General features: G+C 36.7%; 1 protein-coding gene across 6 annotated transcripts in view; it reads right to left on the bottom strand.

Annotated features, from left to right (window-relative positions):
• LOC310903636 (uncharacterized protein) overlaps nucleotides 1-15,510 on the bottom strand; it is a 503,466-nt gene that overhangs the window by 413,338 nt on the left and 74,618 nt on the right. For all 6 annotated transcript variants that reach the window (XR_014587628.1, XR_014587629.1, XR_014587630.1 and 3 more), the window contains one exon: nucleotides 10,735-10,842. Coding sequence is in view for 1 of the 6 variants with exons in the window: in XM_083847242.1 (XP_083703368.1) it covers nucleotides 10,735-10,798 (64 nt within the window). In the remaining 5 variants the exon portion in view is untranslated. The remainder of the gene's footprint in view (nucleotides 1-10,734; nucleotides 10,843-15,510) is intronic.

The raw sequence follows: 15,510 nt of genomic DNA, 5'->3' as shown, positions 1-15,510 counted from the left end.
AACAATTTCAAGCCTTCATTTTAATAGAATAAACAGGATCATATTTCATTCAAATCTGGCAATGAGATGAGCTTTGGGTATTACATTGATATAAACCAATAAAGAATTTGCAAATTTGAAGCACTAATTAACAGACACAATATTAAATGAAAAAAGTTTGCTCGAGGGGCAAATATATTTTGAAGACTTTAAACTTTTATTAAAAGACAATTTTGAATAGCTTCTTCAGCATTTGACTATTTTGTTAGTTTCAAAGAGGAGGATTCTTGTGTTTTTAAACTAGCATATTTAATATTGTTTGAATATAAATGAATACAATAACAGTTTCACTTCTTCCATCTTGAAAAAATAACTCAATGTAATGCGTTTTCAACAGAACAGAAAAATACCTCGTAAGTTGAACCTATACAGCAGAGAGCTGTGTAACAGGATGTTAGTATTAAGTGTACTTTATCACCTACACTGAACCCTGATGATTTTATTTTTATTAAATGATTTTTTTAAGCCTTACGGTGCTGAATTGAAAAGCGCTCATACGTAGAGCCTGTCTGTGCTATTATGAGAGTCCTAGTAAAAACATAAAATAACAATAATAATAATAATAATTTGGAAGTTTTGGTTTACCAGTCACATAAGTACTATAGTGAGAGGATTTTCTGTACCTATTTGCAATGCTGCACATAGTAGCCTTCTTGATACTACAATATCTAAGACTTATGTATCTAAAGACTCATAGTTCAGAAAATGGGAATGTCAGCTAGAATATTAAGGAATGAAATCTATGAGACCGACCTTCACATAGGATATTACAGACTGTTTTTTGGTTTGGTTTTTTTTTTTTGGAAACAAGTGGTTATTCCATCCTAAGCATAGTATCATCAAAATCTGCTGGTGATAGTCACCTGCTCCAACAACTCAGAAGCTGTGCTACATTTAAACCCTGACATATATTTAATTCATTAGCAAGCTAGCTATCTTCTTGTTTCAATAAATTAAGATTTTATTTTTTTTTACTTCTAAATCTAAGGTGCCATTTCCTTTTTTATATTCTATATGATTATTGTGCACCTACATCTAATCCAACAATGGCAGGTCTATGCTCCCTTGTACCTTATCTTAGATGATGCCTCCATTTTTTCTAACCACTTTCATTTTTCTTGTCTTAATACAGCTGATCGTGGTACCTTTTTTCTTCTTTCTTTTATTTAAAGGAAAATTATGAGGTTAGTGTTTAGAAAGGTAATTGATCTGTAGTTTGGAGATAAAAGGTTTGATCTTTCCTTCTGATACTGAATGTACATCAAAGTCAAGTTGAAGCACTTCTCATGCACTGCTTAATTCTGCCAAATGAAAATTTGTAGTAAATGGAATATAAAAAAATCCATTAGCCATAAAAATAAATGACAGGGAGTACGGGAACCTATTCACTGAAGATTTGTGTATCACTTGGATTTAAAATTTTTAGAATTTACACACAGATGCAATACTGCATGAGTTTTATGAACACCTGACTCACAGAATCTGCTAAGAGTGTATACCCTGTACACCAAAAACTCTGCACCTAAAGGATGCGCAGAACAGGATGATGTAAGGATTCAAAATGTGGAACAGGCCTTATAGCCTGTTCAAAAACCAAGGAAGAACTGTGTGTGGTAAATAAAACGCTTGAAAGCCCTGACTGTGAACAGGCATACACATCCTTCATGGCAGCAGTCAGAGCAGCAGCCCCGTTCAACACATCTATGATCTGGATGGAGGAAGTGAAAGAGGGCTTCTGTCCCCTGTGTCACGCTGGGCATGATCACACCTACCCCAACACATGTGGAGAGCAGAAGACAGTCCCCTTAATCCTGTTCCTAATAACAACGCCCACATAAGCCCTCTACAACAGAGTCTGTTTCATTTTGCTGTTAATGCACACTATTTTCTTAATAGAAGAATGCGATGCAAATAAATGTTTCAGAAGCAGATTGAAATGTTAAGGCTGTTGGACTTGCCTCCTGTGCAGCTCTTCCACAATAACAATGAGCTATTAGAGAAATTAAGTAATCACAAAATGAGGGGAAAAGTTTGAGTTGTAGAGAGCTATTACAATATGGATAAATAAACAATTAGATGCAGCAAGCTGGAGTGTAATACTGCAGCACTACAGCTACTCTGTGCTAATTCCCCGTTCTTGCCCCATTACTAAGGAGGAAGTTATCTTACATTTACCATGAGTTAAGAAAAATTCAGACTGCAGTTTGCACTGTGGTGCTGCCAGCTCACACTTTTGCTTTATGGACACTGTTACCTGTTTGCTTACCCATTTCATTACAGAATTATGTAGGAGATAATTTCTGTTTTAAAAGAAAATTCTATATTAAAAACTATCTACTTCATATCCTTCCGAGATCCTCACTGAACTGCACTTGTGAATGCAACTTTCCAATGAAATCTATCGTTGCTCAGATATTTAAGATTGTTGTTGGTCTGTAAAATGAAGTATATACGAATAAGCAAATTTGCATTTGCAGCTGTCACATTTTAAGACACTTCTGAGGAACTGATGGAAAGATCTAAGGACAGTGGATGAATGTAGAATGCAATGTGAACTCACCAAATACTACATGAATGAGCGAAGTATCATGAACCAGAAGGAATAACTTCAGCCTGTATTCTGAGGGGCTGTGAATGGCTCAGGAATAGAGAGAGGACAGAGCTAGAGGCACCATGGGCTGCTCAGCCAAAAAAAAGTGGTCACAAAAGCAACTAAGATATTCTGCTATGCTGAGACAGGAAGAAGGAACAGTACTGAAAATACTAACTCAGTATCCAGATCATCCCTTTATTACCCAGGGAAACAGTGAGGTGAGATAGCCCAGATAAAGCAAAATCACAGATACAATGAAATAGAAAGTGAAATTTTAATGCAGAGGAGAAAAGTTAGTGACATTGATGTACAGAGATCCCAAATTAAGCCCAGTCAAGCCAAGCAAAAGCACATAACACAGGCCTGCATAAACCTAGCAACCATGTATCCAGGCTCAAGTGAGTTCAGGCAGAGTATGCCTGGATAAGAGGAAATCCTTGACCATACAACTGGAGAACATAACTGGAGAACGTAACACTGATCACAGATTTGAATATTTAACAATGAGTGCAACTTTTGCATTTGAAAAAGAAAAGGGGGGAGAGCTCTAGGATCACAGAGGCAAAACATACATTTGTGGAGTAATTTCCAACAGATGTATCGGTAAATATTAGGTCTTTCCAAATTACAGCTGAAATAAGTAAGTGGGGATGACACCTCCTCTACACTAAATCCACTTTTCTACACTAAGTACTCCGACATACCCTTCTACATAATACATGGCCTGAACTATACCAAGGAGAAATCAAATGCAGAAATTTTAAAACCACAAAGCAGTATTCTAAATATAAATAAATAAACACTTTGTGGAACTTACTCTTGCATGTAATCAGCTTGGTTGATGGTTTGGCAAGTCTAAAAAAAAAGAACGCAGTACTTATGCAGATGAGGATAACTTCCACAGCTACAATAAGGTCTAGACCCTTTGCAAAGTCAATAGGAATATAAGCCTTCTATGAAGGTAAATAAGTGTCTGCAAGATTCACATTTCAGATGAGGTCAGATTTACCAGTGCTACCACTTTTTTGGATTAAGAGAGAGCTGTTTCTTAAACCGCATTCGATGAGTTCATGCTTTTCACTGTGATTGCAATACCTTTACCCTGTTCGGAAAACAGCCAAACGAGATGAACCAGAAGTACGGCATAAAAGGCCCTGGAACCTCAATCTCAGCAATTCACCAGAGACACATCTTTACTGAACAAAACACAGCATTTTAAGTCTGGCAGACTTTACTGACAAATACCCAAGCCAGCACTGCAGACATTGACCAGCCAGCCCAGGAAGCAGCTGTACTTGTTAGCTAGATCCACCCTTCTCTGCTTTACATCCAGTTTAATGAAGTATCTAATAGAAGCATTTAGAAGTCTTTAATGTTTCTGAACATGCTATCCTAAATAGAAACAGTCTCATGAAAGCTGCTGAGGAAAAGGACAAACATCATTGTGTATTTTTGCAAAATACTGCTTCAGGCTGTTAAAGCATTTATAATTCCTGAGTAGCTATCTGGATCTGGTGAAACAAGTGCACTATGCATAATTCTCCTTTAAATACACAACTTCAGCAAAATGCTACTCTAATTTACTCCCCTACTTTTGACTCTACTTTTAAGTAGCCTATTTCAAACTGGAAGAGCTTGCTGTAAAAGATGAATTGATTACATAGCAACTCTTACTTTCTTAAAATTCTTCATTTCTAAGATGTTGGCAAAGATTTTAAGAAATATGTCTAAGAAAGCAATTCAATAGCATGGCAAGTGACCATCCTCAACAGCAGCTAGGCTCTTTTTTGTAGTCATCCCTATAAGAAAAGCACACTGTTAGAATCATCTTATTCTAAACTGTACTAGCATACACCTTATCCCGCAGGCAGTCAGCAAGATTCACACAAGGAGATGAAAGAGTAGGCAAGTGTTTAACAAATTTTGAAAATTTTAAGAAATTTTATTTTTTTAATAATATTTTACTTATTTATTTAATATTTTAAATTTTCAGTAGCAGCACATGAGAACCAGGTCAGGCTATTCAATCACAGTTCAGAAAATAAATTGCTAAATTTTCAAAAGCTTCAGTATTAATTTAACTCTGGTCTCATTGAAGTCATTGGGAACTGCTAACAGGTTTCAGCATGAGAGTCAGATGAGCCCCAAGCAGTTTTAGAAATCTGATCTTCAGACCCTGCCAGCTTGGTCACTGCAAATACGTATTATATTCAAGTACACATATACACAGTGGTTTTTCCTTCTCTTTCTTTCTACGAAAACACATATATGAATGTGCTCACAAATACAACATCTGAAGTGAAAATTTGAAGTACCCAGGCAACTCCAACCTCTATGAATTTCTCCCACCCAGGAAAAGCAAACAAACAAACAAACAAACACCAAGAAGAGTACACGGATCTATTTCAACCACTTCATGGGTAGCAAAATGTTGTAATTATGGATTTCAGAAAGCACATCTTTTAAGCCTACATTTGTATTTGTACCATAACATTGTTCATACTTTCAAAACTTGGACTGTAGTCTTTCAATAACCCTAAAGAATATATCTCCTTTTAAAACAGGTACAGTGCCAATTAAACTTCCAGGAATGGTAAGCAGGTACGTTTATGGATTCCAACCCAGCTGCTGGATAAGACAGAATGCTGAGAATAAAGTCCCTACCACGACTGCCACGACTTATCTTATAGACTAGCAAAATCTCTTCTACATGCTGGGATCCATGCTCACCTCTCTGAATTTGAAATGGCATAAATAAAATTCTACATAAGTGTATCATGAGGGCTTCTGAGAAAAGGAAAATGCTGTGTGTAACTAGCAGATACTTCTGTGAAAAATCCGAAATAGCTATCTCCACAGGGTGTTACTGCTAGAGAATGAAGCTATTGCTGTATTACAATCCCTCACAGAAAAAGCAGCTTCAAAATTCATAAATATCAGGCAATCAGTATCTACTGACCACTCAAGACAAATCTTTTAACCCCTCAACTCTTTCAAAACCCATAATACTTAGAGATGTGTGGAGCTCCCCTTGTCGAACTCTCCCTAGACTGTTTTGCTATGTTTCACGCCTTAGAATATGAGTTTCTCAGAACAGGCTCCCTCCCTCTCTGTCCCTTTTCCTGTAGTGTGTCACACTTCTTGGGTAGTCTTTGTCTCTCTGCCCCCTTCCCTGTTACCCTCTGAGATTAGCACCACTCAGAGTTGATGTTCTTGTCACCGAGACCAATGCCAGACCATCAGACTCCCCCAAAGCATATGCATTCACCTTCCATACATTCATGTGTTATCCAGTTTTGAGGTTAGTCCTCCGTGTATAACAGCAAAAAAGCAGCAATCAAGTAGGTTTTGATCAGATTTCCACACACGGTTCTTTGTGAGAGAGCACAAGAGCCTCACATGTAAATATACATATATTATACACATATACATACAAACGCACCCACACATGCACACACAAAAAGACAATAAATCTATAAGCATTTCCCCTTTCCTGAACCTCTTTCTGGGTCAGTTATCTCTCAGATACATACTACTGAGTATCCAACTATTTTTCTCTAACAGTTCAGTTATTTTTTGAAACGTGTTTTTCCCTTTTCCCCTCCAAATCAGTTGCTTGTCCATGACAGGCTGCACAATGAATTTCCTTCCACATACCTTGTCAGTCCTTCCCTCACCAAAGCATTCTTTCCAATCGGTCTGTAGCTGTTTTTCTTTATAACCCCCAGCCATCCTTGCTGTTGTGTCCATATAAGGGCCTCAAACAACGTACAGCACATAAATGCAAAAGGAATCGGGATTCATATATTTTATATCCACAAATTACACAAGCAATTTTTTCAGTAAAAATTTTCCAACAGTCCTTTACCCTTGACTGTTTTGGTTACCTTTACTTTGCACAGAAAATGGTTCAATGAAACTCAGCCCCATGACTATGTGCACACATTCGGGTGCTGCCAGACTCCACTCTTCAAACTACAACATTCCAAGCAAAACTGAAGCAAATGTAAGCAGTTTTCAAATTTCTCCAGGACTGTCATTTGTGTCATAGAACCTTTTATGATAACTTCCAGACATTTCTAGCAGGCATTTTACATTGATTTTGCTTACACAGGCGATATCCTGGTAAAGCAAGAAAAAGGAAGAGAAACAAAAGACTCTCTCTATACAGACTAAGCTTGGATTAATCCTAGGCAGTACTTCAGAGGTTAGAAACTCAGATAAACATGTGACTTTAAAATTAGAATTGTACAACAACATTAATAAGAGGCACGCTATGGTAATAAGTGAAAAGAGAAGATGTTGGAAAATTTACTATTTTTTAAGGTATATAAAAAACAATTATAGTGTTAGGATTTCTAAGGTCAATGTATGATAGTATAGGGGGGCAAGTTAAAATTATCACTAAGACCAATAGGAGCTCAAAATGCTAAATATTTGTTTTTGACACAGATATCATATCTGAGGTAGGTAAATTCTCATCATATTATGGATAAATAAACTGAGGCACAGAAATTGATGTCCTTGGCTGAAATCACTCAGTATTAAACAAAATCTGCTTTAAAAATACATAAAGTGCTTCACTTAGAAATTATTGTTGATGAAAATCAAGTACCTAATTATAATCAAGTAGTAACAGGTTAAGCTGTCATGTGAAAGTAAAAATGAGATACACACTGAAACCTGAAGGCTTGTCTTCTGGATCCAATACATATGGGTTTAAAGTCCTTTCCAAACTATACGTGAGTAAAGCACCATCATTAAAGCATTATCTAAAACAAGGAAGTACACTTTGCAGTACATCATTTGCCCAGTGCAGGCAAGTCCTATGAAATCAGGATACATCCTTATGTACATCCTGTCATGCAGCCTTGCTTCTCCATCTGTCTAAGCAAAAGTTCATAATGAAACCTAGCAATGGAAAGCTATTATACCACGAATTCCTAAACTAGTATGAAGTTTACTCTTCAAACATCAACTTTTACTATGGATCCAACCCTATAAGGTACTGAGTGCCCTCTGTTGCCATTTGCCATTCACTATGGTTTAATAACTCATAAAATTGATTATAATGTTACATTAGACTGATTAAAGCCTCTGGACAAATTTATTTAGGATAAGTAAGAGCAAAAGGAAAAAAAGCAACACATAACTGAAAATAGGACTCATTTTTGACATCTTGGGCATTAGCACCCTCTTTCATTTTACTACACTAATGGAAAGTGGCCTAAGAAATAAAAAGGAAGACAATTTGAGTCTTTCCGTTGGAAGTTCCATACCGCATAGTCATTGATTTCCTTCTGAGAGCACTAGGCTGACAACAAAATCTCTTAAGTTGGTAAACATTAGCAGAAAGGGAGAACGTTTTTTTTTTCTTTGACAGTTGTATAGGCATAGGGCATAAAGGGAACAGTGGACAGTGGTATTATTTCATGATAAACGGTATCAACAGTGGAGAAGCCATATGTCTTTAATGCAAAGTGAAAAAAAAATAGCCAGGTTATTTAGGAGTGACAGAAAGAGGGACTGACATCTTAAAGGGTGTTTGCACATACTATGAACACAGTTCATCAGGCTACATTACACCACAACGTGTAAGAAAATTCAGCAGGAGTACTTTCGTAAGCATGACATCAGCATGCACACCGTTTTTTTTCCTATATTGGTCCCAAATGTATCATACTATCTACAGTACAGAACAATTAACTATTACTAACAAACAGCACTTACATTCTAACACAATGAAATGGAAAAGAAGTCTCAGAAAGCTCATCCATAAAAAAAGAGTCCAGGTTAACGAATTTTCAAGCCTAAACAGCTTCATCAGATGATTTTATCTGATCTCTTACACAAGCCTTACAATGCTTCTGCTTGTGCTAAGTCAAATGACAATAGACCACTACCTGACCACACATCTGCTCCACCTCCCTCAGAACCATACTTCCATAGATGTACAGAACAACGTCTGTGACCAAAATGGGAAAATGAAAGGTTTTTATATAAAACAATAGCATCTTCTCCTCTTACAGCAAAACACAGTAAACCAACAGGTATTGTATGTTTTTCAGCAGAAAACCTCTAGCTATACACATCTGAAAATTGAAGAGGAGGGTTTGAGATGTTTTTTTTAGGAACATACAGATGGTCTATAATGGAGTTTTCTATGCTGCATATATTCAAGTACCTGCTTTGTATATAGTATTTGATGTCAACAGTGGACTGTTTAAAATGCACCTTAATTATATGAATAGTAAATATGATTAATGAAACTGATTCAAAAATCTATAATTAGGATCTGGGTAAGTTATTAAATTATTATTTTTTAAACTATTCAGGATAAAATGCTGATATAGTTCTATTAGCAAAATAATTCTGTAATAAAGAAAGTGTGAGAGCTGACATTAAATCAATTTGAGAACAATAATAATAGTAGGGGTTTTTCAGGTTTACACTTTAACTGCATTAGAGAGTTTTGAAGAAACAAAAAAAGAATTTAAAGTTTTTTTCAGAATGCAGTATAACTCAACTTTTCTAGCACTTCTACCATAAGCAGTGTTGAAAGCTAACTTTCCCTTTTAGTATGACAGGTAGAATTGTCACTTAGACCATCAAGCCATTAAAACAGTTTTTAAAAAGTATTTTGTAGATGCGGTAACACTAGCATTCTAGATAATTTTCCAGTGCCTTTTCAATCAAGAAAATCTGGCTAAAATTGCACTATCTGACCTTTCGATTAATGGCCCTGCCTCTCGCCTGTCATACTAATACAGAGGTTGGGGAATAGTTAGGATTCATCTGGAAGCAATATAACTTCTGCCTGTGTCTTCCTTTTCTGGACGCTAATGGCTTTTAGTCAGTCCTTTTCACTCAGTGTATGACACATGTAGCCATTCTATTTTAGTTGTCCATTAACTTCAAGCGTTATGACAAGAACAAAGCAACTTCTTAAAGAAGTTGAGTTCAGCTATGTGTATTAAATTTCTACAAATCCTTCACTTGTAAGGTGCTGTTTTCAATCATCACTAATGTTTATCTGAGTGCAACAGTATCTATTACTAATTAAAAGAGGCTGTTTAAACAAATAAAAAAGGTCACAAGGCCTAAGGATTCAACCTTGGCGTTACTGTTCAGTTTCTCTATGCGTTACTGTGTGATGATTTTTTTTTCTAGAAGTATCTACTTTTTTAAGCAAGAACTGTGGGAAAAATCAACAGCCAGAAAACTGCAATTGTTGGTTGGAATTCCAAGGCCTCAGCGTGGTGCCTGATATTTCTTCCCTGAGACCATGCAAAATACGGCACACTACAGCACTCGTAAGCAGAAAGTAATACATACATTTCTATGAAGACTTACAGGATCAAAGATATAAACTACTTGGGGAAATCGATTCTACTTGGGAAAGTGACACCTGTAGTCCTGGAAGCTTTTTAAATAATATTTCTGATCTTTAAATATTTATCACTGAGCTGCAAATAAAACGTCTGCAATACCCTGTAGAAATAACGTGCATTGGATAGCTTTTAGAAATATGTTTGACTGTACTAGTATTTTACTTGATTCTACTAATCTGACATCTGGTCAATGTCTGTATTAAGGCTGCACTACAAAGCCTTTCAGTTCTAGTTTTAATTCCTCATACTGTTAAGAAATCTCAGCTCCCGATATTAGAATACCAATTAGACACGAAGTTTCTAGGTAAGGCTGAGAGGTTTGAGAATCTGAACTATCCTTGACAGAGCTTCTCTATCCAGGCAACCCATTTTAATTCCATTTAAATTTAGGTGATTTTTAGGCCTATGTGGCAAAGGCGTTTGATTCAGCTCTGACTCAAAGGTACATATTTTATGACTAGGCTCTGGCTGAAGTTAACAGCAACTTGCCTCTTCCCTAGCCAAATTTTCCATCACCCATACCTGTGAAATAATACCTGTAGCCATGCCATGGGATGTGATGTTCTATCTCAAGCCACGAGTACACACACACAGCTACAACACAAAGCCTGACAGGGCATGTTTCCTTTCTACCTGAAACTGGATTTTGCATAGGGTTTTTAGGACACATATTATCTGGATCTCCCTGAGTTACCTTCTTCAGTTTCTCACCTTGGGCTAGACCAGGAGTAATGAGGCAGCTATGTTCTAGTCTTTGTAACATCTTCTCTTCCATTCCCAAAAGCCCCAAAACAAAGACCTCACTTCAGCTGAGTGAATCTGCAAGAAAATGAATAAAACAAACTTTACTCATAAATAATATGAAGCCTTGACAACAAAAAGGTATTTTACTAACCTGAACTATCTAGCCATACTCCAGTATCTCAAACAGAAGGGGGACCTTTCATTAAGTCACTAAACCTACAGTTCACACAGTGTTTTTAAACTCATGTCAGTCTCAAATCACAAACCTGTTGCATTTGAAATAGAATGATTCTCTGCTACTTCCCTATCAGATGCCAAATGACATTCAAAAAATAAGTTATTTCAAAAGAAAACTATGACTATTTGTAGCAACTTTTGTGTGTGCCATCCTATGCTACAGTTTCTCCCTATTCTTTCTTGCCAGCCTTTCATCAGAACATCGCCCCTCAGAGGGGGGCAGGCAGTGCAGCAGTGTAATGTTAGCTTTGCCCATCAGTGAACAATCATCTCCTTCCAATGATGGGTCCTAGGACCCATTCAATGAAAAGTCTCTAGAAGTGTCTCCTTATTCCCAGAGTGCTGTCCTTTCTTTCTCCATCCTCTGACATTTTAAGAAAAAACAAGGAACATTTGGGATAGCAAAGGAACCAGTCAGGTGCATGAGTACCAGCAGGAAGAACCTGTTCTCTCTGATCACAAAACCTCTCTGGTAGTCTGAATCCAACGGATAAAGAGAATTGCTAGGTGCATTCCAGGCAAGGCCCAGCACTCAACCCTACAAACCCGACTAGTATCTGAGGTTCAGCTGCACAGTGCAAGGTTGCTGGTGGAAGTGGGGACAGGATAGTGTTGTCCATCACAGAAGACAGATGAGAAAAAAATAGTTGCCATGTACTCAGTGCACTGCCAGGCAGCTCAAAGAGCTCAGCTTCATGCAGGCTGATACCTTAGGTGCTGTGAAAGCAGGGTAGAAGATTCTCCAAAAATCTTCTATGCCATTTACTTGCCATTACGGATATAATTCTGTAGATAATTCTGGAATCACAGGTTTAGATATCAGAACAAAGCACAGAAATAGCCCTGGGCAACCAGCTGTAAAGCAATGTGGTTTCATCCTCTGACAGGTTTCCTTCTAATGGCCAGTGCAGTCTTTTCAGAACTTCCTTGCAGGTTACGTTCACCTGCCAGACCACAGAGCAATGTTGCACTTGTAACATAAGCTAATCACACCAGCTAACAAGAGGTAAGATTAAGCTCTCAGAGCAACGTATAGCAGGCTAAAAAGAATCTGTGTAAAGCTCTATGGGTGGCTGCAGAGTCCCCACGGATTCTTACTGCTCAGCTCACTTCTTCACTCCTACTTTACAGCAATCCAGTAAGAGCTACCATCACCTGAACCACTTTCTGATACCATATTTTCCAAGTGCCTGCCTCTCCCTCTGTCCCAAATGCACTCAGTCCCTCCCCTCAAGTAGCTCATTGCCATCTGAGCAAGGTTTAGCATACACATGCCCACACAATTTGGACAGGGTTGACTTTAGACTGCTAAAGACAGACTATACGTGATTGTCCACCTAACCACATCTAGCCCAACCATCTGCAAAAGGCTAAGACTTGGCAGTATTTTCCCAGCATATTTTTAAATTGAAAAACCTATAACATAGATTTCCAGATTGAACTATTTAACAAATATCTATACGAGGATTGGAAAATGCACAGGTTTTTCAAGTCTCCATTTCTTAAATATGGGATAGAATCAACCCCCTGTTGTCACTTTACATAGTGTGACTATGTAGCGCATGAAAATCTTTTATATTCACAGACAATGCAGCTGTGTAATAATGTTAGCTTTGTCCTTCAGTGAAAAATCAGTTTTTCTGACATGTGTCTTAGGACCCATAATACTGAGACATCTGAAAATAGCTATCTTTTGTCATTTTGCCAAATTTTGTGAACATGTAGCATCCTTTTTAAAAATTTCATTCCAGCATCTGCTCTATACAGCAAGAGACATTAGTCTGATGATACAACTTCACTGCTCTGTGCAACCAGTGTGTTCTATAGCTCAGAATCAACGACAAGGGATTGTACTAAAGGCTACTTCTGTATGTCACTAGACAATTTCTATTTATGATATAGACCTAAGTTTCAAGATAAAAGGAATTTAATTCTTCAGATTAGTTACATGTTTAAAAGCCTTAAAAATTCCAGCTGTTAATGTTATGAATAAGAATTGTTTAAAAAAACATACAAGCTCAAACCCCAAACCCCAAGGGTATGCGTCTGTGTGGGGTTGGGAGTATTAAAACTGCAATGAGCTACAGAGCACTCTTCAAAGCAAAATGCTTTCACGTAACCCTTAAGAACTATGTATTTGTATACGTGTATGCCCATACAGACACACACACTGAAATTAGGCAACTTGTCCTCATCTGCTCTGGTGCAGTTCTTTCTGATACTGTAATTGAGGTCATGTAATAGAAGGAAATCACAGCAGCAGAGATAGATGACTCCTGTTCAGATGATTTTTGAAAGTGAGTAAGAGAGAAACAGAAAGGTGAATTACAGTGTAATGACAGAAATCAGTTTTTATGTGAAAAATCAGATGATGGATTTATATGACAGATGAGTACTACCCCAAATCACTCTGTAACATGGGAAAGTGGTTTCATTATAGGCTGAAGGAGAAGATATTTGCAGTGATAGTCATTCATACTAAATGCAGAGAGGAGAGAAAATACTAGGAAATGGGAAAACAATATAAGAGATAAGCTTTAAAAAATATATACACCAAGCTGACAACAGAATTAGCTTGGTTATATTAACAGGTAGTCTTTAGCGTAAGAAGTTGGACAATATAAAATAAAAACAAAATTTGTTAAGACATCTTCCTAAAAAAAAAATTAACAAAGCATTACATATTGATACCACTCAAAGTAACCAATTTAGCTCGGTGGGCAATGAAAGTTCTTGTTCTAGCAGCATACAACATCTCATCAGAAACATTCCTAACAGTGTAGTTTATCATGAAATGTGGGGCTCATGAAAAGCTGAATGGAACAACAATAAAGTTATCTATAACCTAGCTGTGACTAAACAAATAGCTGCTAACATTTTCTTCAGATTAGACAGTGTCTGCATAAATTAGAGAATTATAATTATGTCAGGATCTAGACATTAGTGAAATGGATTTTAATATACTGTGAAGTATATTGGTACTGTCTACTACTAATCAATGGACTTAAAAACTTTGTTTACTTTTGTTTTGTTCCCAGCATGCAGTGTATATTAACCTGTACAACTGCACATACTAACCAATTGTGACTATTACAATCCATTTATCAGATTTAAAAAAAAAAAAAAAATTAAACCCAAGCAACACCTTTCCATATGGCCAATTAGTGAAGTCATAAAATGCAGCAAATATATGATGCTGTATTGAACATCTGTGCTGGTTATCCTATGGGAATTTTTAATAAAGGACCAAACAGCATATTGATGTTAATTCTATGTTACCGGGACTTTAAATAAAAAACTAAAATAAATAGCATCCATTAAACTGATCATACTGTTGTAACTCAAATTGTGTTTATTATGCTAATGGAACATGAAATTAAGAAAAAGACCTTTATGCCAGTGGAATTAATTAATGAGCTTTATGAAGGCATTGGGATGTAATTTATTTCTAGATAAGTAAGTCTAATTTGCAGTTCCATGGGTCTCTGCAATGCTGATTGTAATAGTTATTCCTGCAGATGTGCTGCTCACAGCATGTCTTTCCATTAGAACTGAACACCTCATTATATAAACTGTACCTAATTAAACATAATACAGTGGTGACTTGTTAAACTGGCCTTTTTAAGTCAGCAGCTGCCTAAGCTAATAATACCGTACACAAGATTTATATCATCTACCATATAATACTGATATTAAAATATACTGCCCAAGGGATTGACAACTAATTTACCGGTATGTAACAGGTACCCTTCAGATTCTGCTGTGGAGATTAAAGACTACTAGTCTATAAAAATCAAATGAGTTAAAGTCTATTTGGAGTTCTAAATAATTATGAAAGTTTTTTAATAACTATGTTATTTTAACAGGTTATTTTAAAAACCATAGTCAGAGAATAACCCTTTTCTTATAACCTTTCACAATATCTGATGGGGCACTTTTCTTATGTGGTCTGAGTTATTACAATATTTGAACACAATTGGATATGTGCAGGCTTACTTTGTTTCAAGCAAACCAAAATGAGAAAACCCCAAGACAGATACAGCTATTTTTTGAACTTTGCAATTCTAACTCTGTGACTATTCTGTACATGTCCTTCCTTCCACCAAAATGTAGATATATCTTGTGTTGAAAATAATGACAGTCTGTCCCTAAGAAGCCTGACTATTTTGATCAGAAGATCAGAAGGTCAGAAAATACACTGAGAACAGATTGATTCTCTCATGAGATAAGATAGGAATACTTGAGAACTACACAAGAATAGATTTTGGATCAACAATGTTTGATCATGACAACTTTCACATTCTGTGTACAGTCTGTGGTTTAAGACTTTTTTTCTGTTTCTGCCTTTTCGGAGGCTGAATCAACTGTCATTGCGTTCTAATGTAGGACACAACATCTTTTGGTTTTAATTCCCATTTTGCCAGTATCCGCAAAAAATATATGTTGTGCTTGCAGGTATATGAATGGAATGACATAGCCACTCCTCTCCCCCTCAAACACCTGTGA

The sequence above is a fragment of the Anser anser genome (genome assembly GCF_964211835.1).
Source record: "Anser anser genome assembly, chromosome: 8".
Lineage (NCBI taxonomy): Eukaryota > Metazoa > Chordata > Aves > Anseriformes > Anatidae > Anser > Anser anser.
This window is presented reverse-complemented; position numbering and strand designations above follow the sequence as displayed.